This window comes from Cavia porcellus, unplaced genomic scaffold (assembly GCF_034190915.1).
Source record: "Cavia porcellus strain 051 isolate PalLab524CR breed Dunkin Hartley unplaced genomic scaffold, mCavPor4.1 scaffold_9, whole genome shotgun sequence".
Taxonomy (NCBI): domain Eukaryota; kingdom Metazoa; phylum Chordata; class Mammalia; order Rodentia; family Caviidae; genus Cavia; species Cavia porcellus.
Genome location: NW_026947492.1, coordinates 4515254 through 4542600, shown reverse-complemented (window position 1 = coordinate 4542600; position 27347 = coordinate 4515254). Strand labels below are relative to the sequence as shown.

Sequence of the window (27347 nt, the reverse complement as noted above, 5' to 3'; positions counted from 1 at the left end):
GACATACAAGCCACTTAATGAATACCAGATTAGATAATTTGGTGGAAGTTGTCAACAGCCTTCAAAGAATCCCAGTCACTGAGGAATGATAGCATTCTGTGTTATAATTTTTATTATCTATAGTACAATTTTTAAAAGTACATTTTCATAAAATCAAGTGTACTTAAGGATTATCCATCATTACAATAGTTTCTATTTTTATACAAAATATCCTCTTATGAAATAAAAATGTAAAGATTTTTAAATTTGTCAGTATCTTTATTTGGTAAAATATAAAGTTGTCCACTCCATGTTTCTCTCATCTTCATTATTATCATTACTGCTGGTTTCTTCATCAATTTGGTTTGATGGGGTTAGTGTTTGTTTTTTGAGAGTATCTCACTTTGTAGTGCAGGCTGGATGTAGCTCAGGTCCGCCTCAAACTCAAGGCAATCCTCCTGCTTCAGCCTCCTGAGTGCTAGAATTACATTTGTGCACCACCACACCTGGCTACTGCTTTTTTTTTTATGGCTCATTAAATCAAAAATTTGGGACTACTGACCTGTTTCTCACAGACTTCATTTTTTTTTTTATCAGTACCGGGGACCGAACTTATAACCATGTGCTTGCAAGGCAGGCACTTATGCTGCTGAGCTAAATCCCCAGCCCCCAGACTTCCTATTTTTGGTATTTAAACTGGCAATTATCACCTGGTCTTTATAGGGAAAAATGATTGTGTATAATACCTAAATGCTCTCATCGGGTTTAGAGAATACCATGGTATTTTATTTTATTATTTATTTATTTTTGGTACTGGGGATTGAACTCAGGACCTCATGCGTGCCAGACAGATGCTGTGCCGCAGAGCTATAATCCCAGCCCCTATCTTTAAAATGTTATATTCATTGTACAAACTAAGTGGTTATGAATGAGTGAAATCGCTGGGTATGGTGGCACACACCATGATCCCAGCACTTGAGAGGCTGAAGCAGGAGAATTGCTTCTTTCAAAGCCAGGCAGGGCTACAGTAGTGAGTTCAGGACCAGCCTGAACTGCACAGGGAGGCCCTGTCTCAAAAAAAAAAAGAATAAAAGATGTAGAAGGGTATCATTATCCAGGGTTTTAAAGTCTTCAAAAAGCTAAGATCATAGTCTCATTTAATTTTCACAGTAGCACTGCGTACTGAGACATCTGCACTGCTCTACATCTAAGGCAGAAATGAAGTCCGGAAACTCAGAAACGCTCGTAATGTGCCTGTCTTTCCTAGAACTAGAGACACTCGTTGGCAACCGGCACTGAAAATCCGAACTTGTTTGCTGCTCTCCTTCTGATCATTTTTGACCATACCTATGTTCTCGTGTTCATTGACCTCACTGGATGCCACAGCTGGAGGATGAAAACTTGCTGTTTCAAACTCAGTCCCATATGGATTCTTACCATACTTCTTAAAAGTGCTACTGTTTTTCCCTTAAGTCATCATCACGTCAAGCACCCGCACTGACCCTGCCACCGGCATCCTTTGTAATCACTATTATGGGTATGATGTTTTTATTACTTAGGAAATAAAAGATCTTGCTAAAAATATAAATATATATATCAGCAGCTGTGTAAGCATTTTGTTTCCTAATTCTAGGGTCTCTCTGTTTTCATATCATGTCTATATTGCCCAAAGACAAAAACAAAAATGCCACCTGTTTATTTTCCTTTTTGGCAAGGTAATACAATTCAGCACATGTTCAAGAAAAAATTATCTAAGAAATCTTATTTCTGTTTATCACTTTTAAGGCTGTAATATCTGCCCTCTCCTTTTTACCAAATGCTTTTTCAAAAAGACTATTTTTAAAGAATTGAATATGAAACTTAAAAATACATTTCCTTAAATCAGATTTCATGTATTTTAACTCAGAATCTTGCCATTATTCTAGGAACAAAAAATTCTAGCCCTGGGAACAGCATGTAAATGTTTGCTCTTATGCCACAGCAAATTTTTCTTTCTGTTGCAGAAAAGAAGAAAAATATTCAATAAACTTCTGGTGATGGAACTGTAGTTTGCATGAAACATAGCAGACAAAGGGAAATTTCCTGAAAATAGACTATTTTTGTTCGACTGAGAAATGATAGGTTCTGCTGGTACTAGACCCAGAGAAACAACCCATCTCTCCACGAGTAACCTGTACGTTTTCCTCCTTCCCGAGATAAATCTGCTCCCTTCTTTTGTGTCGCCAAGCCCTCTGCAATCCCAAGACTCCACAACCACCCAAGCCTCCACCTCCAGCCCCCAGTAAACTTTTTCTGTGACCTGTTTTACACAGGCAGACGCTCCTTCAAATCAGCAGTCAATGTGTAATTTTGCCCACCTCCCAGCCTCCTCCCCCGGCCAGAACTGATGAAAGCAGTCCTGCTTCTGTGTTGGGGCCTCTGTACCCGCTGCTCTCCCGCGCCCTCCTTAAAGGCCTCCTCCTTTGTCTCCTTCTTATCTCATTTTCCCTGCACTGCTTCAGGCCAAAAATAATCAAGAAGTACATTTAGTGGCCTCTGTCAACTGTCCTCTGATACCAAGCTGAGTTTGGAAGGCAGAAGTTCTGAATGAGATCCTAAGTTGAAAGCAATAAAACATTATGCAAAAGTCTTTCCTCCAAAAACCCCCATATGTTTTAGAAGTACGTTAGGTGCCACGATTACACTGTAAGACTTACTCCAGCGTACACGATTACCCAACGCCGTTAGGAAATTCTGTGCTAAAATGCGACCAGAAAGTTTCCACACGAGACTGACTGAGACAAGAAGACGCGTGTAGACGGAGCAGTCACGCACATGAAGCGTGTGCTTTGCGTGCTTCTGAAAGAGGTGCAGGTCTGGGAAGGGCTGGACCCCAACTTTCCCAGAAGAAATCACGTCCTTTTTGTACCGGGATTCGAACTCATGACCTTGCGCTCCCAGGCCGGCCTCTGTGACTTTGCAAGGTAGCCGGGAAGCTGCGATTGCTAACACTTTGCTGCGTTCAAACTGTGGCGAAGGGCGCAGGCAGCGCTCGCGGGCGCCCGACCCGCCCCGGCCCGCCCCTTCCGCTCCCCGGCCGCGGGGTGCGCCCTCTCCGGCCGCGGAGCGCGTCGCCCGGACGGGACCGAGCGCACTCTCCAGCGGGAGCACCGTCGGCACGGGTAAGAGATGCCATCGTGTTTATTTGAAAACCGAGCGGGAGCAATTAGAAGTTAAAAAAAAAAATTTTAAGCAAAGTCACAGCAGAAACTTTCAGACTTTTTGGTCTCATCCTCTCTCCTCTCAAGAATTATTGAGCACCTTTAGCTGTTGACTGCATGATTATAATTTACTGTATTAGCAAGTGAAACTTGAGTGATTTAAAACAGAATTATTGAGTAATTGATCATAAAATAATAAGCACATCACGCTATCATAAATGACAATTCGAAGATAGCTGTATCTTTTTTAAACAATCTAGGGTTAGGAATTTTTTTCGTTTTTGCAAATCTAAATAGGCTTTGTCTTCAAGCTGTTGGAGTGTTGCACAGGGTGTATCCTTTGATAAACTGCTACAGCTGTGAAAGAAAGGAACTGAGAAACAGATTACACCCTCGAATCACTGAAAAATAGCTTTGATTTTCTGAAACTCTCAGAATCCTTGCGTTGGAGTGTTGTAATAAATAAGCTCTTCTGTAAGGCTCAACTCTGAGTCAGCTATGTTAAAAGCAAAAAAAAACTTTTACAAGGTTGGTAATCTTGACTGAATCTGCAGGTATCCTGGGATGGGTGGTTTGCATGGTAAATAAATAACACAGCACTCCCAGAGAATTTTATTTTACAATCAGGGAAGGGCTGAATAAGTATCTCTATTTTGAAACTGAGTAACAAGAAATCAGACATCCTTAAATGGCATTTTACTTTTTTTTTGTCTTTTGAGATAGGGTCTCGCTCTGCAGTTCAGACTGGCCGTGAGCTCACTTTGTAGCCCAGGCTGGTCTGGAACTCGAAACAATCCTCCTGCCTCAGCGTCCCGAGTGCTGGGATTACAGGCTTGAGCCACCACACCCAGCTGGCATTTTACTTTTTGCCTATATTCAGCTACTCCTTCAAAATCCTCCTTCAAAATAATTTTTACACCTTTAGTGTTTTCCTATTGCTTATAAGATTAAATTCAGGTTCTTCTATGGGATTTCCAAAACCTTCCATAATTTGGGTTTTTGTGTGGGAGGAGGTACAAGATTTAATAAAAAGCAAATAAAGTTAGGAATGTTCACTGTCCACTTTTTCCAAGCTGTGAATTTGGCCAGGATTGTCTGCGGCTTCCTCCCCAGCCAAAGGCGGGCATACCGTGGCAGCCTGCCAGGCCCTCCGTCATCCCGTGTCCACTGCAGCGCCCTGCAGGGCTAGTTCACGGAGTCAAGAAATAGGCCAGTTCAGTTCGTCTCTCTCCATAGCATCATTTTGTTTTGGTTATCACATAAATGTTCTCTTGTGCCCTTTGCCACCTACCCAGTTAATTGAGATTAAATTTAATTCCCCATTTGACTTTCTTGTTTTAGTCTGTATTTAACAATTGGTTCAATAGACCTTTTATACCTAGTTATATAATTCCCTAAATATTCTATTCCCACCTCTTTAACAACCGCATAGAGTACTTACTCTATGGGCAAATTTCAGGACAAAATGATTTTTAAAACCAAAAAGAGTTTTGGTTTTGGTTGTTGTTTGTTTCATTGGTTTTTGGTTTTTTAAGGCAGAGTCTTCTTGTGTAGTTCAGACCAGCCCTGAACTCAATATGTGTGTAGCCTAGCAAATTTGTAGCAATCCTCCTGCCTCAGCCTCTGAGTGCTGGGATCACAGGTGTGCACCGCTCGCCCGGTGAGAGTTGGGTTTTGATCTTACTGTGAGGATGACTTCCCACCTGCGCTGAGGGAAGTCATTGTACGCTGTGCTCCGTCATTTCATCCTCTATTTCACAGATTTGGGATTGCACAGAATGGATAAGCAGAATCAGAACCACTGTTTACGTTGGAGGCATTTTCTACATTTAATCTCATGCTCTATTTTTTGTTCTCTTAGCGATTTAACAATGCTGAATGTGCAGTAAACGTTCAGCAAATGTGTGTCGTCTAGCATGATGAGGAAGTAATTACCAGGGCATCAGCCACATGTGAATGGCTCTCTCCTGGCCTTCAATAGAGTCTAAAATTGCAGAACGCTGAGGCTGGAAAAGACCTTAAGGCTTGATATCCAACTTCCTCATTATCCAAAAGAGGAAACTGAGACCCTCAGAATTAAGTAAGTGACTTTCCCCAGAGAAAATTGGAACTCATGAGGTTTAATTTCTGTCATAGGAGTATAACCTTCACTTTCCTCTGGCTGGTTTTCAAAGGTGTTACTAAAAGGTTTTGTTTCAAAGAATAAACTGTTACTGTATACTCCTGGGAGGATCTTTCTGAGGTTATAATTTTTTAAAATATCAATCCTGAAAATATTAAATGAATAAAAAACTGTTGCCGGTGGAGGGGTGAACACAACCCCTGCGATCATAGTGCAGTGATGGGGAACCTTTTAGAGTGACACAGACAGCCTGCTGTGGCAGAGTGCCATGGGTTCACCCCCACTGTCATAGTGTGTTGGGAGCTAACAAAACGTGATAAGGAAAACAGTGAAGAATTCAACGTCAACACATGAAATAAAAGCTGTTAGGAAAAAAAATTAGAGATTATTCTATTTTTTTAAATCTGTTTTCAAGCTCCCATTATAGTGTGTGTGTGTGTGTGTGTGTGTGTGTGTGTGTGTGTGTGTGTTTTGGGGAGGGTCCTTTTTGTTATTCTGAGACAAGGTCCTGCTACGTAGTTGAGGCTGGATCTCGAACTCACTGTGTAGCCCAGGCAGGTCTCAAACTTGCTGTGATCCTCCACCCTCAGCCTCCTGCCTGCTGGGATTCCAGGTCTGGGCCACCACACCTGGCTCTCACTGGCCTTTAGAAGAAAAAGTTTTAAATCAGGAAAAAGAAATTCCAATAGTGCTTTCTATCTATACTATTGTCGCGGCCAGAGGTTTATCGTACTAAACATTCATTGAGCTCCTGCTGTGTAGTAAACTCCAGATGTTGAGGAGCAAAGGCTGAGCCACCATCTGAGGAGGCTGGGCAGACCGAGTCCTACAAATCCGGTGTGGGCAGAGCTGTGTCAGAAGCGTAAGAGGAAGTGAGGGAAGGGGAAGGGAGGGCTGGAGACTGATCGGTTAGGAACGGGGCAGTCAGGGAAGGATGTGTGCAAACTGAGATTTAAAAGAAGGGGGTGGGAGGGCGGGGAGAGGAGAGGAGACAGTTCCTGCCTGGCAGCGGTGGGGAGCAGGGGAGCAGGAGGACCCAGTGGGTACTAAATGGAGGTGCCAGCAGTGATGCGGCTTGACCCCAAACAGCGCCTGTGCGCATCTGACGAGGAGAAGGCCGGGCAGAGCAGGCGAGATGACCCCCCAGGGGTCGGGAACAGTCATTTGGGCCAGCTGTGGCGGGCGTCGGGAGCCAGCAGGTGACGTGTGCAAGTTGTGTGTTCTCAGCAACCGCTTCCCTGGCCCCCCACAGCCAGGCTTCCGAAAGGAATGGTTTACAGCCACGCTTTTCCTCTTTCCTCCCCTCATTCTCTGCTAGATCTTTGTCGATCTTGGCTGTACCCAAGCTGGGAGCCAAGCACCAATCTGCAGGTGCCACCGTCAAGCTTGTGCCAGGGGCTCCATAGCAGCCGCCCTCCAAGCTCCCTTCTCCCGTGGCTCCCGGGTCACATCTCTCCTGGATTAGCAAAGCTGAACTAATTCTTCTCCCTCACACGCTGTTTTTCATGCTCTCTGTTCTTAGTTCATGGGGTAACCACTGAACAGGTTCCCGAGCCAGAAATTGTGAGGTAATTTTCCTTAGTTCCTCCACTCCCATAAATAAAAAATCCTACTGTACTGTTTAGCCCTATCAACTTTTAATGATTAAAGTCACTGCTGACCGCTGTCTGGTGCCACCCAGTAAAATCTACTCTCTATGGCACTATGATACTGAGCTTTTTAAACATACACTTAAATGAGGCATGGTGGTGCACGCCTATAATCCCAACACTCAGGAGGCTGAGGCAGGAGGATCACAAGTTGGGGGTCAGCCTTAGCTGCACAGTGAGTTCCAGGCCAGCCTGTACTACACGGTGAGGCCCGTCTCAAAAATAAATAAATAAAAATAAATTTAAATATGTGTTTATTCTATTTAAATTACCAATTTTTCTTTTAGGGAAAATAAGTTAAACCTCTTTAGTCTGTCTTAAGGCTTTTATGCTCTCACCTTCCTTCCTAGGCTTTCATCAAAAGAACTATATTACAAGTTGCATTTCTGCGAGTTAAATTAGAAAAAAAAACCTGTTATTAAAACAGTAGTCTTAGAGCCAGGATGGTGGTGCACACCTGTAATTCCAGCACTCGGGAGGCTGAGGCAGGAGGACTGCTGCAAGTTTGAGACCAGCCTCGGCTACATAGTGAATTCAAGGCCAGCCTGAACTGCATAGTGAGACCCTGTCTCAAAAAAAAAAAACAAAATGAAAGTATATTTTGGCGGTTGTAGACTGATGTTTTCCACAACTATCTCCTACCATGCCTTTACGTTTATTCCTGGGGAATAAATAGTCTTCATCTAGGTAAAATCTCAGAAATGCATCCTTCTTGAAAAAATACAATTGTGTCACTTAAGGCAAAGTTGGTGAGGCCTGAGGCAGCCCATAACTCTCGGCCTCTTTGCTTCCTGGCCTTTGCTCGGGTTGCTCTTCTGTGACTTCTCTGCCGAGGCTTGGAAATGCTGCCTCCTTTCAAGGCACACAGTCCTCTCTTCTGAGCAGGCTTCTCTCATTCCAGAAAGGTCTCCTGCGTCCTCCTTTGCGGAGTTCCTCACATTCCTTTGGTCCCTGTCACCAGTGGTTGAGTCTCTGTGAGATAAGATCTAAGTTTCACTCTCACGCGCTGTGCCAGCTTCCCGCTAGAGCCCAGCACCCGGGGACCAAGCTGGGGGAAGCTGAGTGGGGAGAGACCGAGTATCCTGCGAAGGCTGGGCCCCCCACTGTCCCCCACCCCAGCCCCAGCCATCGCTGCCTTCAGGGACCCAGGACACTGCCCGCTCCGGAGCAGGGCTGCCTGGCCGTCTTTCTGATGTGGAGCTCAGCCTTCCCGCTGCAGTTTCAGCGTGTGAGTCAGCTGAAACAGTGTCAGCACACACATCCACCAGAGAGAAGGCCCTGTCGCTGCTTTATTAGCATGCGCGACCCCAGGAGCCACACAGCACGGGAAATCTCAAAGGGGCCAACAGTTGAGGCTTGAACATAAGAAGAGACGGAAGGGAGGTGGAAGCAATTTTAGAGATTTTAGAGGGGCAGTAGATTGGTTTTTTTACTCTCTCTCTCTCTCTCTCTCTCTTTTTTTTTATATCATCGGTACCAGGAATCGAACTCATGACTGCCTGCTTGCAAGGCAGGCGCTTACCCCACTGAGCTAAATACCCAGCCCAGTAGGTTGTTTTTATGGGACACTGTGGACCCAGCAAACAGACAAGGTCCTCAGAGTCGCTTTTGGCCGTAGGCGTGGCATCTGGTTTTCATTCTGTCCTGTCTTATGTGAGGTGATCTCTTGGTCAGGCAGGTTTCAGTAACAGGATTGAGGACAATTACGTTCCTCTGTGGCGAACCCAGTCTCTGGTGGATAAGGGAACTTCAGGAAATGTCCCTTCCTGTGCTTCAGAAGCAAAATAGGACCCAAAGAAAGCAGAAGGGACAGGGGTGTTAGAGACACCGCCAGCTTGCTTTAGGACATTGTGTCCAAACAGCGCACTTATGGGTGCACCGGTCCCCACATACATACAATCACTATATACTGCAGACTCACACTAGTAGGACAGAGAAGGCCACACCAGGACGCAAGCTGAGTCTGGGAACCAGCACCATACGCGGCCACTGCCAGACTGAAACAGACAGACCCCAGCCCCTTCTAGCACTTGGGCTGGCGAACAAAAAGTGCCAGGCCCCCACCCTCCCAGCCCCGACCCCCACCTTAGGTGACCGACTTATCCTAAGAAACACGGCTGCGATGACAGCTATGAGGCTGAAATGCAGCTGGATGCCTGTGGTGCTTTGGTGTCTCTAACTAACACTGCAGGTCTGGGGCCAGGGGTCTGATCACAGGTTCAGGGGTTAGTAGTACACAGTGTGACATCTGGGGGGATCGCCTTCTGAGGGTGGTAGCCGTTGTTGTGTCCCTGTAGTCTTGTTTTGAAGTCCTGTGTCATTTCCATTGTTTTGTTGGGTTGGGGTTTATTCTCTCTTGTTTTCTTTGATTGTATTAAATCCTATGGCAGGAGCAGCTATTTCAAAAATAGCAAGATCCATTATGCTAGCAATTATGGATTTACTATTGGCTTGTTTTGAAGTCTGTCTTAGTTACTTTTTACTCTTTGCTGAGACAAAATACCTGAAGCCCAAGTTGGGAAAGGAAAAGTTTATTTTTTGCAGTTTTTGGAGGTTTCAGTCCACACTCAGTTGGCTCCCAGGCAGGCAGGCATGGCTGGGCCGCCGCTCATGGCGGCTGCAAACAGCAAGCTCAAACCAGTAAAGAGCAAAACATACCTTCTTCCTGCCATTACATCACATCCTGGCTCCACCCCTATGTGGGTGGAGCACTGACACCATCAATCCAAGCACTAGACAATAAACAAATAAGAAATACACAATTCAAACTCATAAGGCCTGGGGGCCACAAACATAAACCATAACAAAGTCCTTTATTACATTTATTGTTTTGTTTCTATTGTTTCTATTCTATTCTGTTGTGTTTGATTTTTACTGTGTCCAAAGTTATCTGCAGCTATTTTGAGGGCGTCAAAAGGCATGATGGTGACTGTTGTTGATTTTGTTATTGTTGTAATGTTTTGAAGTCCTCTGTCTCTTATACTCGTTTGTTTTGATGGATTTTATTCTGTTTTGTCCTCTCTAAAATAAATAAAACATATACTAATAAAAATGTTTTTAAATAAAAATGAAAAAGGTGGTAATAAAAGATTGCTTTTATCCACATGCTATATCAAAATATATAGTGACTGTTTGCTTTTGTTTAATGTTTTCTAATAAAAGACACATTGCTATTACTCTCCCTCAAAAACTCCCCCTCGACTTGAACAGACTTGCCCCATTATTCTTGCCACTTTCTGAAGCGGATTGAAAGTTCTCTTTCATGAAGGACTTTCCGAGCTGTGATAAAAAAATATACCATGACTGCAGCTGCCCAGTGCCGCCCTGCAGACAGGCTTGGGCAAACGTCACAGTGTCCTGACCCACTTTATTCCCTGGACCTACGGCGGTGTGGCCTTCGTTCTTCCCTAAAGTCAGAATGATCGTGGAAGGTAAACATTTTGATTCAGCGTGTCACGGCAGCCATGACAGCACAACCCAAGCGTGTTCACACTGAAAGGGAATGTTTTGAGAGGTATTAATGGTAATGTATTTTATTGTTATCAATTGTTATAAAGGTAAGCATTCACTGTATTTTCCAGTCACACCTTGTAAAAATAACAAGCATCGTCTCTGCTTTCACTAGGAGTGAAGATGGCTGTTTCCGACTCAGAAAACGATTGCATCAACTTTGTGAAAATGAAATTTATTGACAGTATACTTTACTTTATACGTAAGTCTGAAGCATGGGAGAAATACGGGGCTTCGATAAATATATTCAGCTAGGAAATTGTTGCGTATTCAGGGACTCCCTTTTTTGTTACCAAACTCTATTATAATATTAATGACTCTCTTCTTTGAGTAAAAAAATTGACTCTCAAGTTAACCATAACATTCCAAGGTCCCAGCTCTCCGTCCAGCACGTTGCCTTGGTACTTAAATTAGCAACTGCGCATCTCAAGGTAGCAGCGGGAACCTACCGTGAAAATCGCACAAAACTGGGTACAGTGAGGAAATACTAGTTTTCAAAGCAAATGAGCAAATGAGATACGCTAGAGTTATATGAGTTATCATTTTATGTGATGTATAGGACAAAAGTTGATTCTTAATGATTAATCTTGCATGGGCAACTTGGCTTCATTTTGAAGTTTGGCTTCATTTGAAAGCATCATGAAAAGTCCTTAAGTAAGTTTCCACTTAGGCAATAAATTTATGAGTAAATACCACTTTATAAAATTTCTTTTCGTATTAAAATTTATAAACCCTGGATTTAAGTTTTATAGCTAACTTACCTGGGAACACACTAAGTCTAAAGATTTCACTTTATGAATCTTCGGATTACTTCATATTTTCTGATGAAGGCTACCAAAGGATGTAACTGCTAAAACGGGTCATGAGCCAAGTGTGGTGGCGCACACCTATAAAATTCCAGCACTCAGGAGGCTGAGACAGGAGGATTGCTGTGGGTTTGAGGCCAGCGGGGGCTACACAGTGAGTTCAAGGCCAACCTGAGCTGCATAGGGAACCCCTGTCTTCAAAAAGAAAAAGCAGGTATTAAAGAATGGGCAGGGACAGGACAAAGTAATAAATGAATAAAATCTGGCTTGAAGAACATAATTAACATATTTCTCTTTTTCCCCCACAGCTGAGAATGATGGTAAAGTATAAATATGTTTTTCTTTCTGTATAAAGTAAGTAACCACATGAGACACATCTGTACCGCCACTGTCAACTGGGAGAGACTGTCCACTTGCCACCAGTCCATTTGGGGAGCCAGTTTTCTGCCAGAGGAATGTGAACCAATAACACAGCGTCAAAATGAAGACCATCATAGGGTTTAAAAAAAAAACTTTACAAAGGCCAGAGACTTAGCTCAGCGGCATAAGCGCCTGCCTTGCAAGTGTGCGGTTGTGAGTTCAATCCCCGGTACAAAAAAAAAAAGGCTTTATGAACTTTGCTTTTGGGTACCTTAGGAAGCTGTCTAGCTTCCAGACGCTACAAACTAGACCTTTCCTATCACATAGGTCTAAGATGAGCAGGAAGCCACTGATTCTCAGGAGATCCAGAAAAGGAGACTGAGGGATGAGAATTGTCCAGAAATCATTCTCCCTTCTGTGCTGTCCCATCTCAGAAAGGCTTTTGAACAAACCCTTGGGGGCTCCTGGAGCCAGCGTATTCTGAAAGTAGAGGACTTAAGGATGGGCTCGAAGACCAAGATATGAAGGGAGCGCAGCATGTGTGCGAAACTAAGATAACTCGGATGGTGCAGTGAGGGAGAGCAGGGCAGGAGAGAAAATCAGGGTGCAGATCAAGTTCTCGTGTTCCAAGACGTGGAGTTTGGGCCCTATCTTGCGAGTCATAGGAATCTGCTAAGCATAATGTGTCTGAGCTAGGATACAGATCAGTTTAAGAAAGACGTCTAAAAAGACAGTGACTGAGTAAGAGAAAATTTCTCTCCCCAGGAGTCCAAGTAATTTCATGTTCCGCATTTCTTGTCACTCCATCATCCCCTAGTTATTGAAAATTATCCTACTTCCTGGGTCTATATCTCAGTTTTTAAGAAAGAGTCAAGAGAAGAGGAAAACAGACCCATTCCGTTTAAAATCTGTGCTTAGAAGTTGTACGTATCTAGTCTGTCTTATTCTGCCAACTGGTCACCTAGAAACCTGGAAAATACAGTTTTTATTCTGGGTGACCATGTGCCTCATTAACATTCAGGGATAACAAGATCATATTTTTAGAAAGTCCTTGTGGCATCAGTATAAAGAAGTCTGATGGAGCCAGGTGTGGTTGCACATGCCTATAATCCCAGTACTTAGAGGCTGAGGCAGGAGGACCACTGTGAGTTCAAAGCCAGGCTGGGCTATAAAGTGAGTTCAAGGCAGCCTGAATGCATAGCGAAACCATCTCAAAAAAAGACCAAAAGAAAAAAAAAGTTATTTTAGCAGGGCGTAGTGGTGCGCACCTGTAATCCCAGAACTCAGAAGGCTGAGGCAGGAGATGGAGGCAAGTCTAGTGAGCTCAAGTCCAGTCTGAATTTGAACCTCTTCTCAACAAAACAAAACGAGGAAGAGGGAGACAGACTATCTGTGTCTACAAGGCATGATGCAGGGTGATCATGAGGAGCCATGGACTGATTTTAGAAATACTCAGAAAAATCTGTAAGACATGATTAGATTTAGCAGCAGGGAGTCAGGTGCTCTCAGTGGAAGCATTTTGCTGGAGAAATGCAGGCAGAGGCGGAAGACAGTGACTGCGGAACAAATGAAGATACAGAATAATACAAGTGATTTTGTCAGAAGCTTGCCTGATAAGAGAGGGAAACAAGGCTAGAGCTTCACACTGGGAAGGATCCGTGGAATAATTTTAAATTTCAAAGAGTTTTATGCTTTTCTGATTAGAAAACTGTGCTCATTACAATTAAGTCAGACAGCAGGGTTGGTGGCACAGGCCTGTAATGCCAGCATTCAGGAGGCTGAGGCAGAAGGGTTGCTGTGAGTTCCAGGCCAGGATGGGCTCCACGGTGAGTTCAAGGCCAGCCTAAACCCGTAGCAAGACCCTGTCTCAATAAAACCAAAACGGTTTGCTGAAAGGGAAAACAGAGATGATGGTTCAGAGGTCCTAAGGAGAGGGAGAGGATTGGAAATTGCAGCTATGAAGCACAGAAGAGAGAGAGTGCTGAACCGGAAGACAGTATTGGCAGCATTTATATAACTGGTCTCCAGCAGTGCTGAGCAGCTAGATTCAGGACTTTATTGTGGACAGATAAGGGAGGTAGGGATTTAAGGCACAGAAAAATGAACCATGAAGTTCAGCAGCAGGGAAGGATCAGAAGACAGATTAGCAAGAAGGGAAATAGAGGAGTCAGGAGACAAAGACAGTGAAGGCTAAGAATTCGTGTAACGAGTAAGAGCCTAAGAAAACCAAGAACAGGAGACTGAGGAAGTGGACAGCTAAGCGAACGTGCCAGAGGTAGAGGGGTGCGGACGGCAGTGCAGCATGCCTCTGAAAGCTGGCTAAAAACACCTTGTAACAGCCGTCTCTGAGACGGAAGCTCGTAATTAATAGCTGTTTAAAACTGAACTGTGTGATATGTCTATTTGCATATTTTAAAAGAAACATTTTTAATGGAATGTAATGTTTATTGTAGACAACCTGGAATCAGATTACTTTGGCAGGATTGAACATCATTTGTCAATCATACGAAATTTGAAAAACCAGGTCCTCTTTATTGACCGTAAGAAGCAGCCTGTGTTTGAGGATATGCCCGACTCCGACTGTGCAGGTGGGATGTTTTTGTTTTTTTTTTTTTTAATTTTTATTTAAGGAGAAAAGAAAAGAAAAAAAAAACAGTGAAGGGTACAAGTTATACAGATTTACAGAAGAAAAAAAATGCGCAGTAGGAAATCACTAGTTAATAGATTACATATTGCCATCTTAGAAATAATTGTTCAAGTCACAGAATTAAAGTTTGTAGAGTGGACATTCCAGCAATGATACTGCAAACAGTTCTGTTCAATGATCCATTAGAACTCTGTGATATCATTTTCTGTCTTATACATTTAAATATACATGCAGTTATATAGTTTAGAGCATTTTCTTTTCCTCTCTTTTGTACAGTGACTATTACACACTTTGGGTTTCATTGCTCCCACTGTTCTTATTGCTTTTTTGGAAGAGAGTAAAACCAAATGTGACATGACAGAACAGAATCGGTCAAGTCAAAAGGGTGGATATAATAGATAATATAAAAACATAATACAAGGTGATCAACAATGGTTACCCTAATGCCTCCCGCTATTTCTAATAGAATTGCCTATATCGTTAGTTGTAATACTATTGAACAAAACCGTAAAGGATAAAACCGACAAAACCAAAACATTGGAGATATTGTAGGTTTTCAAAAGTAGATAGAAGTCAACGAGAATGGGCGTTATAATGAATCTCATTATCTTCTCAGCTGATGCCTAAACTTTCGAACCTGATACTATTCAGCAAAACAGAATAGAGGAACCTCAGTCAAAAACAAGATGGTGAGAGTAATACAGGGCTTCAAATCGAGAAAATAGAAAGTCAAAGTGGGTTACTATATTATATCCTGCTATATTTTTCCCTTTAATTAAATGGATAACAATAAAAAAGTATATAATGGAGTGGAGATTGAGAAAAAGAAAAAGAGGGCATAACAGCGAAACAGGGCAGATCAAAACATAACCTTTTAAGCAGAATAGTGTTTCACCACCAGATATTTCCGACTTAAAAATAGTTACCATATTGACTCCCTCCCTGAAGTCCTTGAGTACAACTTCATATACTGTAGCATTAAGTATATCAAAACAATGTAAAACCATTTAAGAGAATGACAGCATTATAGAGTATTTGGAATTGACTAACAGAAAATGAACAATGGTCTCTGTATAATCTCCTTGTCTTTAAAAGGTTTTTGCTTATACTAACGTACATAACAAAATCCAATAAGATACAACCTGGTTAGACCATTGGAGACAGAAGAACAAAAGCTAGATGAGACTTCAAAACAAGATGGTACTGAATCAGCATTACCTATTAAGATGTCATTTTCTCAAAAATAGCTGTTCCTATCATCCAATCTTCTCTGTCTCATTTCTGTTGAGCTCTTTTTCTGTCAGTAGCTGTCAGTTTGTCTTCTTCATTTTGTTCTCTGCTCCATTCGTTGTGGCCTCCCTGCCACTATTTCTGGGTTCTTTGTATTTTTCTTTTTTTAGAATATCCTGCAATACTTTCTGTAGAGTTGAATTGGTGGTTGCAAATTCCCCCAGTTCCTCTTTATCCTGGAAGCACCTCGTTTTTCCATCAATTTCCAGGGACAGTTGTGCAGGATATCTCAATCTTGGCTGGAGATTATTATCTTTCAAAGCTTGAATTATTTCCCCCCATGCTCTTCGTGATTTGATGGTTTGTGAAGAGAAATCTGCTGTAATTCTGATGGGTGTTCCTTTGTAAGTGATCTGTTTCTTGTCTCTTACAGCTTTTAATATTCTGTTCTTGTATTGAATTTCTGGGATTTTTATTATTATATGCCTGGGTGTTTCTCTGTTAGGGTTGTAGGTAGCTGGGGTCCTGTATGCCTCATACAGCTGAGTATCTTTACCTTTTGCTAAATTAGGAAAATTCTCCTGGATTATTTCTGTGAGTAGCTTTTGTAATTCATTTGTTTGTGTCCCTACTTCTTCTTCTATGTTCTTAATCCTTAAGTGGTGGCTCCTCTTATCATCTTCTTGTCTTTGTATTATTGCTGTTTGTTTCTTTGTTATTTTTAAGAAGTTTTTCATTTCATTCTCCCATATTTCAAGTCTGCCCTCCAGTTCAGATAGTCTGTCCTTAGTTTCTTTCAAGCTGTTATGCCAGTCTTGTATAGACTTATTAATTTCTTGATAGTCCCTTTGAACCTGCTTCACATACTCAATGCTTTCTCTGTTTTCTCCATCAAGCAATTCTCCCCTCTTTTTCTGTTCTTCCATTCCACCATCTGTTTTTTCCTGGGTGGTGTTTAGCATTTCTCTAACTATTCTGCATACTTCTAGCTTCAGATCATTGATAACTTCATTCCTGAATTGGTCTATGAGGCTCTCAATATGGTGCTTAATGTATACTGGTGCGGCGTCCATTATTGCCTGTTTCTCAGGATTGGGGGCCGAGGAGCTTTTTTTGTTGCTTCCCTTCCCCATATTTTTTGTTCCTTATAAAATGCAATCTTACAAAGGAGGCCCGGCTTCCCTGCCTGTCAGCCACAGCCTGATCAAATTGCGCTGGCTAGTTGTTCCCGCCCACCGCTGCGCACCAGGGAGTCGGAGGAGGCAGCCTACGCGGAAGTCAGTCGCTCCTCCGGGCCATCGTCCGGCTCTGGGATCTGGGTTAGGCTAGTCTAGCCTAGAGAGTCCGCCAGCAGCGTCACTCAGGCCAGGCACTTTTCTCCAATCCCGTCCGAGAGGGGAATGGCGCCCAGAGAGATCTCCGCTAGAGTCAAACTGTGGTGGGGGGTCAGATTCTCACTCACCTCGCCACCAGTCAGTTTTCGTGTACACCTCTGTCCGTCCTTTTTTTTTTCGACTCCGTTCTCCCGTTCCCAGAGCTCGGCGCTCCCAGAGCTCGGCGCGTCTCTCCTTGCTGAGCCGCTGTGGAGATAGCCGGCCGCCGCACGGCGGGAAATCCAAACCGGTTTCCGATGGCGCGGAGTCGAGCCTCCACACCGAGATTTTTCTGTTCCTATTTTAGCGCCAGGACTGTATTCCAAGTTGGATTCTCTCAGCCCAGTTCGTTCCTGAGTCAGCAGAGCATATCTCTACTGATTCGTGTCTCCCTAGTCCGCATTATTTCTGGCCTCTGAGCCGAACCTTTCAGAGAGCCTCTGGTAGTTGCTGTTGTCTGTCCGCCATGTTCTCTGGTCTCTCCGGTGGGATGTTTTTGTATGTTTATACATTTATCGATCACTGACTACTGCCTCCTCTTCTTTTTTTTTTTTTTGCTGCCTACGCTTGTCTGTGCCAGACCCAAACTTGGATCAAAAATCACAGGCATAATTTTGATTTAAAAAAAAAAAAAAAAAAAAACCTTTGGGGCTGGGGATTTAGCTCAGCAGCATAAGTTCCTGCTTGGCAAATGCGAGGTCATGAGTTTGATACCCAGTTACCACACACAAAAAAAAAAAAAAAAAAAAAAAAAGACTTTATAGGTGTCCATAATTTTCATTTAAAGTAAAATTTAGATCCAATAAAGGCATTTCTAGAGGCCATTGTGAGCTGACATTTGGATCACCAATCCCATTCATTACATTACATTACATTATGATCTCTATAGTGTATTCTTAATCTCTACTGGTTATAGCTGAAAATAGTTAAAGTTTTTAAAACTCACAATCAACAATAAATATACAAGTATTTCAAGTGAGTCTTCCTTCCTCCAGAATTAGAATGTGTTAGAAAGTGAGTAAGTTCATTACCTTACACGGTATGAACCCCAAATACCAAATCGCAGGCCAGCCTGAAGAAGTGAATGCACATTTTTGAAAACTTCTTGACTTCTGTTTCTGGTACTAGGGATTGTACTTAGGGCCTTAACACTGACCTGCGTTCCAAGCTCCTTTTTTTAGTTTTTAGTTTGAGACAAAGGTCATACTAAAGTTGCCCAAGCTAGATTCAAACTCATGATCCTCCTGCATCAGCCTCCCAGCGTGTTGAGATTACAGGTACATGCCGCCATTCCCCGCTTTTAATGACTATATTTTTAAATAGTCTAATTAGCATTCAAAAGTTAAAGACAGAACTGGGGATGTAAGTTAGTGGCAGAGAACCTGCCTGTCCTACATGAGGCTCTTGGTTCCATCCCCAACACTGCAAAAAAAAAAAAAAAAGGTGTTTTAAAATTCAGAATATTTATAACACACTAAAAAGTTTGATGTGTGTATTTTTTTGTTTTTGCTTTTGAGACAAGGTCTCACCATGTAGTGCAGGCTGGCCTTGGACTCACGGCAGTCCTTCTGCCTCAGCTTCCCGGGTGCTGGGATTGAAGGCCTGTGCCACCATTGTGCCCAGCCCCTGCATGTATGCTGTAACACACGTGTAAGTGTTTTAAAGAATGTCCAGCAAACTACACATAATCTCCTTCTGCTCAGAGTGTGAGCCTGACAGCAGGTCCCTTAAGGACCATTCTTTGGTTACATTTCCCAAGTATTGTACAAATTCCCCTAAGTAGTGGTCTCACTTGTTACTGTTTATTTCAGACAATGAACCTTATACTACGTTTAACATACATGTATATAAAGATAGCAACGCGAGAGGTGTACCTGTAGCCATCTCTGTGACGTGTAACGGGAACCATACCCTCTCTTGTGAGGACAAAACTATTTCCTTTAAGGTAAGCCTGAGCCTTACTTTAGTCAAGTTAATGGACAAATTTAGAAACCCCAAAGAGCTTCAGGAATTCACCCCGTCAGCTAGAGCAGAGCAGGGAACACAGGACTGTAGAAACGGATAGTTATGAAACATTTTCAAACCCTTTAACCGACTGTGGTAACAAGATTTTTCTGAGCCTGTTGCAGGCAAGAAAGAGCACAACACTTGAGTCAGAACCCAAGTCTGCTGAACAATTAATCAGTATAAATACTGATACAGGGTGTATATGTAAATTCCTTACCTGTTTAGTAGCATGGGACTTTTTAGAATAAGCCCTCTTTCATAGAATACAGCCAGTTGTCCTGCAAATCTGTTACTTTGCAAATATTTATAATGTTTTAATCCTTGATTTTTTGTTCTTCTCAACCTGTCTCCATATCCTTCAGCTTTCAGTTGATGTATATTAACAAATTAAATAAAATTAACAAGATCAGCTATAAAAATAATGTTATCTCAAAGCTAAGCATAAATTATTTCCAGCCACTACTTTTATTTTCTTTCTTTTTTTTATTGTCTTTTTCATTTTTATCGGTACCGGGGATCGAACTCACGGCTGCCTGCTTGCAAGGCAGGCACTTATGCCGCTGAGCTAAATCCCCAGCCCCTATTTTCTCTTTTTTGCATTATCGTTAGATAAACAGCTATTAACTGTAGTTACAGACTGACCCAGAAAACTTTCTTCGTAGTGAAGAGCCAGAGGAATGCCCACACACTGACAAAGCTTACAAGGGGAGTCCCATGTGCTGAAGACTGTTTCTGAGCAGGGATTTGCCAGTTAAGGACTAAAGTCCGAATCACCAGCCCTCACTGAAAGCTGGGGTAGGACCTCAGTGGAGATGCCAAGCGGCAACTTGGGAGGGACCCAAAAAAAGCCACTCTAAAATATAGTCCACTGAGTCACAGTACAAATCCAACACAGACAGCCTCCAGACAGCTCTCTTCGCTGTTTCCTCCTAAGTTGGGTGCCAGCCCTTGTGCGTGCAGTCTGGAATCTCAGCTCTAGACCTGACAGGCAGGAAGCTTAGTTGGGATTGATCGGTGGGAGTGTTGAGCAGGTTGAGATAATGTATGGAACATTCCAGACATTGGAAGAAATTCAGACTGAGACCAGCTTGAAGCTTGTGTAATTTTTGATCTCTTTTAAAGAAAGAGAACATAAAATCACCAAAGTTGTAAACTCTACAAGTTACTTAGAATTTTTTTTGAAAAAAGAGAACCTTAAAGAGACCTATAAAGGTGGGCGACTCCAACAGTGAAGCCGAATCAGCTTTACAGCAAATCTACCAGAAGGAGCTCCGTGAATACTGTTTAAATAAATGGAAAGAAGGAAGGGGGAAGAGAGGGAAGGGAAAAGCGGAGGTTAGGACGAGTGCTGGGGCCTGCCCTTCCCCTTCCCCTCTACACTGAGCCTCGCAGCGGTCACCTTAGACTAGGTTCTCGGTGGTCAGACACAGCTCACTCCCGTCATGGACTCACCTTTCTGTGTTAAAATCACTCGTGAGGGGCTGGGGATAGCTCAGAGGCACAGCGCCTGCCTGGTACGTGCAAGGTTGTGAGTTCAAGTCCCAATGCCAAAAACATAAAAATAAAAGATCAAATCACTAGTGATAAATTCTTTGGACAACATGTAGAAGGCTTTGCTTCCAAAGGTTACTGTCAGTGTCTCTTGCTTACATATGCATCAGGCTTGGCCAGGGTCCTACCAAGCTTTGTATGCAGTTGGGAGAGGCCAAAGGAACAGATAGGAAGTCGAGCTTAACGCTCCCTGAGTCCAGATTTAGCGCCTCCTCGTGTAAAGAATCCTCAGTCCCTAGAGTCCTCAAGCTTCACTTTCCAAATTGAGTGTCCTTCAGGGTCACCAGGATTGTCACCACACTTCCATTTGTTATGTTCGGCTTTGTGTAGCCATCACCAAGACTGAGGAACACGCCCAGGGTTTTCTGACTTGGGTTCTGAAGTGAAACCCTGAACTACAGCTAAGGAGCTCTCCTGTTCCACCTATCCACACTCACACCTTCAACTGAAACTTGCTGGGCTAGTTGGATCTAACAGATCCTTTTCCTCTGTAAAATTACAGGAGCTTCTGACCTTTTGGCGAAGGGTTCTTTTTATTTATACGTTAGACCTCAGCTTAGTTACAGACTGACTCCTGCAGCTTAGTGTTTTCTTAAATTGTGATTTACTGTTAATACCCCAGAAGTAACCAGTTTATACTGTCACCAACTCAAGGACCTGCGTTTGTTGGTAAAGGAGAGATCAGGAGTTAGGACAATCATTAAGTTAGAGGGGTTCCCACCCTGCGGGCCTTCGGGCATCCTAGGAGAGGGTGGAATGCTATTCTAGAACTCTATCAGACCTCAGAATAATGGGAATCTTTGCTCCCGTGGGGTCAGAATTAAGTCCAAAAAGTCTGCTGGTTCCAGATCAACATGGAGGAACCCTGGGAAGTTCCCGCATTTACCAGTCAGTCCTGAAAAGTAGGCATGGTGGAACAGTAGGACATGTGTAGCCAGTACTGATTAGATGACCAGCAGGGTAACAGTTTCCGGTAGCCGAATCATTCGTCTCAAGGCTGTGTTTTCTGGTTGAATAACCAGGAGTCAGTCTGCGGCCTTTCAGGGTAGACCCTGGCCAAGTCGTCTGCAGTCAAGACAGAAGTGCAAGGTGACCGAGCTGTGCATTTGTGGGGAAACAGTCAGGGGCCACTGACCTAGCCAGTACCGCAGGGCTGTAAAAGAACCCAGGGCCCAGCCCGGAAAACTACTGGGTTAATGAATCTAAGTTTTAGTTTCAAGTTCTACCAAAAGGCGCTGAGATTCTTAACATTTCTGGCCTCTCTCACAGTGGACTCAGCAACTAGAGCTACCTGGATGTGTGGGAGAGGCCATCGATGCCTTAAGCCATGAATGGTCAGACAGGGCAGTAACTGCCGTTACACAAGAGGCGGGGGTCTCTGCTAGAGCTCCACGTCCTCTGGAGCAGAGAAGGCTCATCAGCTGAAGAGCAGAGCAGGAAGCTGTCTGGTGACAGGGGAAATGAAAGGCCTGGATCTGAATGCGCTTTCCATGATGGAAAATACCGGGGTAGACAAAAAGAACAGAAGATGAGGAATTCAGGAGCGATGGGTGTTCCTGTGGTCAGAGATTATTTTTCTTAACTTAAAAAGCAGCTAGTTTTGTACAGTAATATGCATCTAAATGAACTACGTGTATTCAAATTGTTTCTGTCCTTTAAAAATTAGGTCATGTTGTTTTTTCTCTCTAGGAAATCAATCCTCCTGATAATATCAATGACACAAAAAGTGACATAATATTCTTCCAGAGAAGTGTTCCAGGACATGATGATAAGATGCAATTTGAGTCTTCATTGTATAAAGGCTACTTTCTAGCTTGTCAAAAAGAGAGAAACATTTACAAACTTATTCTGAAAAACAAGGATGAATATGGGGATAAGTCTGTAATGTTCACTGTCCAAAACAACGACTAGATATTAAAATTCTGTGATTGAAACGAGTTTCATGTTCCTGAAGGATTTTTTAGAGTTTATAAGCCTTATTGTCATCTCTTTTTTGTTACTCTAACAAAACACCTGAGACTGGAAACTTATAAAGTAAAGAGGTTTGTTTGTCTCTTGTCTCACGGTTCTAATGACTGGAGAGTCCAAACAGCATGGTGCCAGGATCCTGGTAGAAAACCCTGGCTGTGTCACCACATGGCAGAGAATAGAAGGAAACTCGATCTGTGCAGAAAGGGCAAGGCACATGGACTGGCCTCACACTGTAACAGCCCACCCCTGAGGGTCAAGTTGATCCATCCTTTCCAAGGGCTGGGCCCTCATGATCTAAACATTTCCATAGGATTTCAACTCTTAAAGGTTCCACCCCTTAGGTATTGTCACATTAGAGACCAACATGTGAACCTTTGAAAATCAAGCCACATCCAAAGCAAGCCTGATGAAATAAAATTAATAACTTTCTCAAAATATATTGTTAAAAAATGAGGAACTGGGGCCTGGGGCTATAGCTCAGTGGTAGAGAACTTTCCTAGCATATGTAAAGCCTTAGGTTCAGTTCTGAATATTAAAAAAGAGGGGTGTGGATAAATGAGCTGGAGGTACCATGATGGGTAGCCTGGGCGAAGTCAGATTTGATTCCTAATACTAAAAACAACTTCCACAAAACTGAATTATCCATGTGTATAAAACATTCGTGTAATTTGTAAAAAGCACATGGCTGGAAAACACATTCTACATTGTTGCACGTAGAATATACTTAACAGAATGGTTTTATATTTTTGGGTTATTGATCCTATGACAAAAGATATTGACATTTGAATTCTGTCATTTTTTAAGGATATCATTAAGTAGGGGTTCACATCTGTAAACCCAGCACTTAGGAGGCTGAGGCAGGAGGATCACCGTGAGTTTGAGGCCAGCCTCAACTACATAATGGGTTCAAGACCAGCCTGAACTGTGTCACAAGACCCTGTCTCAAGATAAACAAAAACCAAAGAATATTGTTAAAACCATTGTAAGTTTTACAAGGAATCTGTTTTGCTTGACTAGTTTCTGATTTTCTTTTTTTGTACCGGGGATCAAACTCAAGACCATGCACTTGCAAGGCAGGTGCTTATGCCACTGAGCTAAATCCCTGGCCCAGGCTTCTGCTTTTTTCCAAAGCCAGGATGTCTTTAAAAAGTCTGTTCGTGAGTTCGATCCCTGGTACCCATAAAAAGGAAAAAAGACAAAAAAAAAATCTGTTCGATCCTATCTCAGACATGACTCATCCCTTTGTGTACTGTCTGTGCTGCACACCCTTGCACACATGCACACCCACACGTGCACACACACGTGTGCGCACACATGCTTCCTTCCCCTTGGTCGCCTAGTCACCCTCTTGGATATCAGATTGCCCAACGAATTTGGTACTTTTTTTCAAGTAACCTTATCTTACTGAATGGCCTCAAATTGCAACTGTGGTGTTTTGTGTTGTCTAGGGAAAAAACACAGGATACGTGTGATCCAGTACCATTTAAAGTCCTAGGGACACGCTGTCCACCAAGCCGGTGGGTGTGTCGGATAACACGGCTGCTCCGATGCCAGCCATGGTGCCCGCCGCAGTGATTTTCCTTCATGGGCTGGGAGGCGCTGGGCATGGACGGGCAGAAGCCTCTGTAGGTATTAGAAGTGCGCACACCAAACATATCTGCCCACTGGGGCCTGTAGCATTAAACGTGGACATGGCTGTGCCTTCTTGGTTTGATATTGTTGGGCTTTCACCAGCTTCTCATGAGGATGAACCTGGAATTAAACGAGCAGCAGAAAATGTAAAAGCTTTCATAGATGAGGAGCTGAGGAATGGCTTTCCTGCTAACAGAATTATTGGGGAGAATATTCTCAGGGAGGAACAAAGATCTTTATACACTGCTCTAAGCACACGGCAGACTCTGGCGGGTGTCACTGCCCTGAGCTGCTGGCTTCCACTTCGGGCTGGCTTTCCGCGGGGGCCCATCAGTGGTGTCAAAGGTATTTCTATTCTCCAGCGCCATGGAGATTGTGACCCTTTAGTTTCCCTAATGTTTGGTTCCCTCACTGCTGAAAAACTAAAATCATTGGTAAATCTGCCCAGTGTAACCTTCAAAACCTACGAGGGCAGAGGAACGTTCATGTCGACAGGAAATGATGGATGTCAAGCCATTCGTGGCTGAATGCCTACCTCCAGTTGATGGGTGTCACCAAGAGGCCTTGTGACAAGCACACCAGCAACCTTGAGGCAGAGCATAAACTTCTCCCAAAGTCCAGTCTTAAAACTTCTAATGTGGGCAGTGTTAAAATGTCTTGCTAATACACATCAATGATATATAACAAATAACGTTTCATTGTGGGAAATTTTGAAGTTTCTATACATGTGTTTGCATAATGTGATCCAGAATACACTAGTATTAAAATAGGTGAGGCAGCTAGGTTTTTTCCCTCAAAAATAATTCAGCAAAATAATTAACAGTTGCAACCAGATTTTTTCTATTGCGTCTGGAAATTACCAGTATGAAAATTTGTTCAGGTAAAATGAACAGTTTCGGTATAAGTGATTTATGCAGGCTGTGACTTCATCTGTGGATTTATTCCAAAGTTGCTTAGTCACCATGCAGTATCTGTATTATATATAACGATTGCACTCTGTATGAATTAGATGTTATTACATTACTCTTGATAATAGGGATAATGCTTTTTCTGTAAAGAGTAACACTGCTCTCCTCATTTAATGGCCCTTTATTGGAGGGACCAAGTTTTTCTTTTCCTTGATATTATTCTATTTAGTATTTTCTCTTCTCTATGATTTCTTTGTGATTACTGTTTTGTTTTTGTTTCTTTTGGTACAGGGGATCAAACTCACAACCTCATACTTGCCAGGCAGGTGCTTATGCCGCTGAGCTAAACCCCCAGCCCTGATTATGCTTCAGAGCAGACCAAATGTATCGCCTCCCTGCCATAAACATCTACTATCAATACGTGCTGTAATTTGACGTTCTGAATTACAGACATATGATATTTAGAATCTATATGCATTTTAGAAGAAATGAAACATTACTTACACTTCTTACTTTATATATTTTAAATCATATGTTCAAATTTAGACACTTAGAATCTTCAATTCTGATAATAAAACATTATTTTTCTGTAAGCAATTGGATGAATAACTAGATCATATTCTGGTGTGTGCAGAAATACTTAACACTGATCTTAAAAACTAATTTCCAGAATTATCGGGCCTCTTTGTCACCTTGTTTACTTTTTCTGCACATAGAGTTGAAACCAACTGCTATAGAAAATGAATGATCCATTAAACAAAACTGCTTTATTTTTATCCTCCAATGGTCTTGCTTGAAATTTTCACTTCAAATTATTTTTAAAAATCAGTCTTTTGTGCAAACATAAAAATGACAGTCATTTGATTTTAAATAGTCAAGTTTTCCAGTTTAATAGTAAAAAATTATTTGAAAACAATTTTGTGGGTAATAAAGGTTAATCAGAACCCTATAAATAAGGTATAATTACCATACAGTTTAAAATGTAGCAAAAATATATGCTTAATATTTTTGAAGTATGTTAATTTTTCTGCCATATTTCAACTTACCAAAACAATATTAAGAATGCGTTTTTATGGTGTTAACTGATCACTTAAGTAATGTAGTAACAGACTACATAGGATGTTTATCATGAAGCCGTATGTTTATTTCTATTTTAAACAATCATTTACTAAGTCATTCTGCTTTACCTTGAAGAACTGTAGACTTAGATCAGTTTATACAAATCGGTAAGATAGCAAAAACTTCGCCATGGAAATGTTGTGCTGTAATGTGGGACAGTGTAAATGGTTTTCGCAATTCCTATTAATGTGAAATAAAATTCAATTCTGACATCCAAAAGAATACAGTTTTAGGCATCCATCAGGGGTCTGGGAACATTTCCCCCCAGTAAGGGGGAACTGCTATACTTTCAAACTTAGCAGAAGTCTGAGACTCGTACCCTGAAGATTTCAAACCAGGACGGGGAAAGAACTGGAGAGGCAGGCTGTGCTCGAGACCGTGAAGGGCAGCTCTCCCCGAGTCGGGCTGGAGGCCCAACCTGCGAAAGTTAATGAGAGAATGCGCTAATCATAACAAGGTCTTACAGGATTCTTAAAAAGGTACACCCACAAAAGCAGAATCATATTATATAGTTTTGTGTTCTTTCCTTCTCTTTTTAAATTGGCTAGAACCTGAAAATTGACATTTATAACAGGTTGTGTCTTAGAAGAGATCTGACAATGTGTTGTCTTATCTGTAAGCTTTGTTCTGTTAAAGTTGACATCCTAAACTTTTTTGGATTTTTGGGATGCTTTTTTGTGGTGGGAAGTTTATTTGTTTTGTGTGTGTGTGTGTGTGTGTGTGTGTGTGTGTGTGTGTGTGTGTTTATTTTGAAGGAGGTAAATTCAACAGAACAACACAGAACAAAGCCAATCGAGACAATGCAGTGAAATTGGTACAGAACTTCACAGCAGGCTACCAGGATAACAGTAATAGGTACCATAGTGTGTCTTGTTACCTTCACAATAGTTGTCCTTTCAATCAGGTGTAGCAAAATCAAACCAAATACAGAACATCATAAAACCTATCAAAACAGACTATTGAATAAAGCAATACAATTAATCAGATCAAAGCAAAACAATAATAACAATATTTGCCTTCATAGAGATGATAGAAGGAAATCCCCCCATTTGCTATATTGCATATGGTCAACCTCCCAAGAGATGCTCAAGCCTCTGGCTCCCATTTGCTAATGGGGTGGGGGGAGGGATGTTTGATTCTCAGCCCGCAAGCCAGTAGGCTCACAGCCACTTACCAGGGAGGCGAGCTGGTTGCTTGGTTTCGTAGCACCATAAGTTCCAAAATGGCACAATCTCGGGAAACGCTGGCTGTTTTTGGTTTTTGAGACAAAGTCCTGTTGTATA

The 27347-nt window shown here is 42.4% G+C and overlaps 1 protein-coding gene and 1 pseudogene across 4 annotated transcripts; both read left to right on the top strand.

Annotated features, from left to right (window-relative positions):
- The first annotated feature begins 2992 nt into the window (after nucleotides 1–2992).
- On the top strand, nucleotides 2993–22371 carry Il18 (interleukin 18). Of its 4 annotated transcripts, none has more exons than XM_005004886.3 (6): nucleotides 2993–3140; nucleotides 10576–10662; nucleotides 11575–11586; nucleotides 14080–14214; nucleotides 18688–18821; nucleotides 22124–22371. In XM_005004886.3, exons 2-6 carry the CDS (start codon nucleotides 10584–10586, stop codon nucleotides 22343–22345), a joined length of 582 nt encoding a protein of 193 aa, XP_005004943.1. In that variant the 5' UTR covers nucleotides 2993–3140; nucleotides 10576–10583; the 3' UTR covers nucleotides 22346–22371. The 4 variants fall into 4 exon arrangements, with proteins under 4 accessions (XP_005004943.1, XP_063111664.1, XP_063111662.1 ...); XM_063255594.1 differs by lacking the exon at nucleotides 2993–3140 and adding an exon at nucleotides 5041–5259; XM_063255592.1 differs by lacking the exon at nucleotides 2993–3140 and adding an exon at nucleotides 6344–6500.
- Nucleotides 22372–22393: 22 nt separating this feature from the next.
- Nucleotides 22394–24790, top strand: LOC100716379 (acyl-protein thioesterase 1-like; annotated as a pseudogene).
- The last annotated feature ends 2557 nt before the right edge of the window (nucleotides 24791–27347 follow it).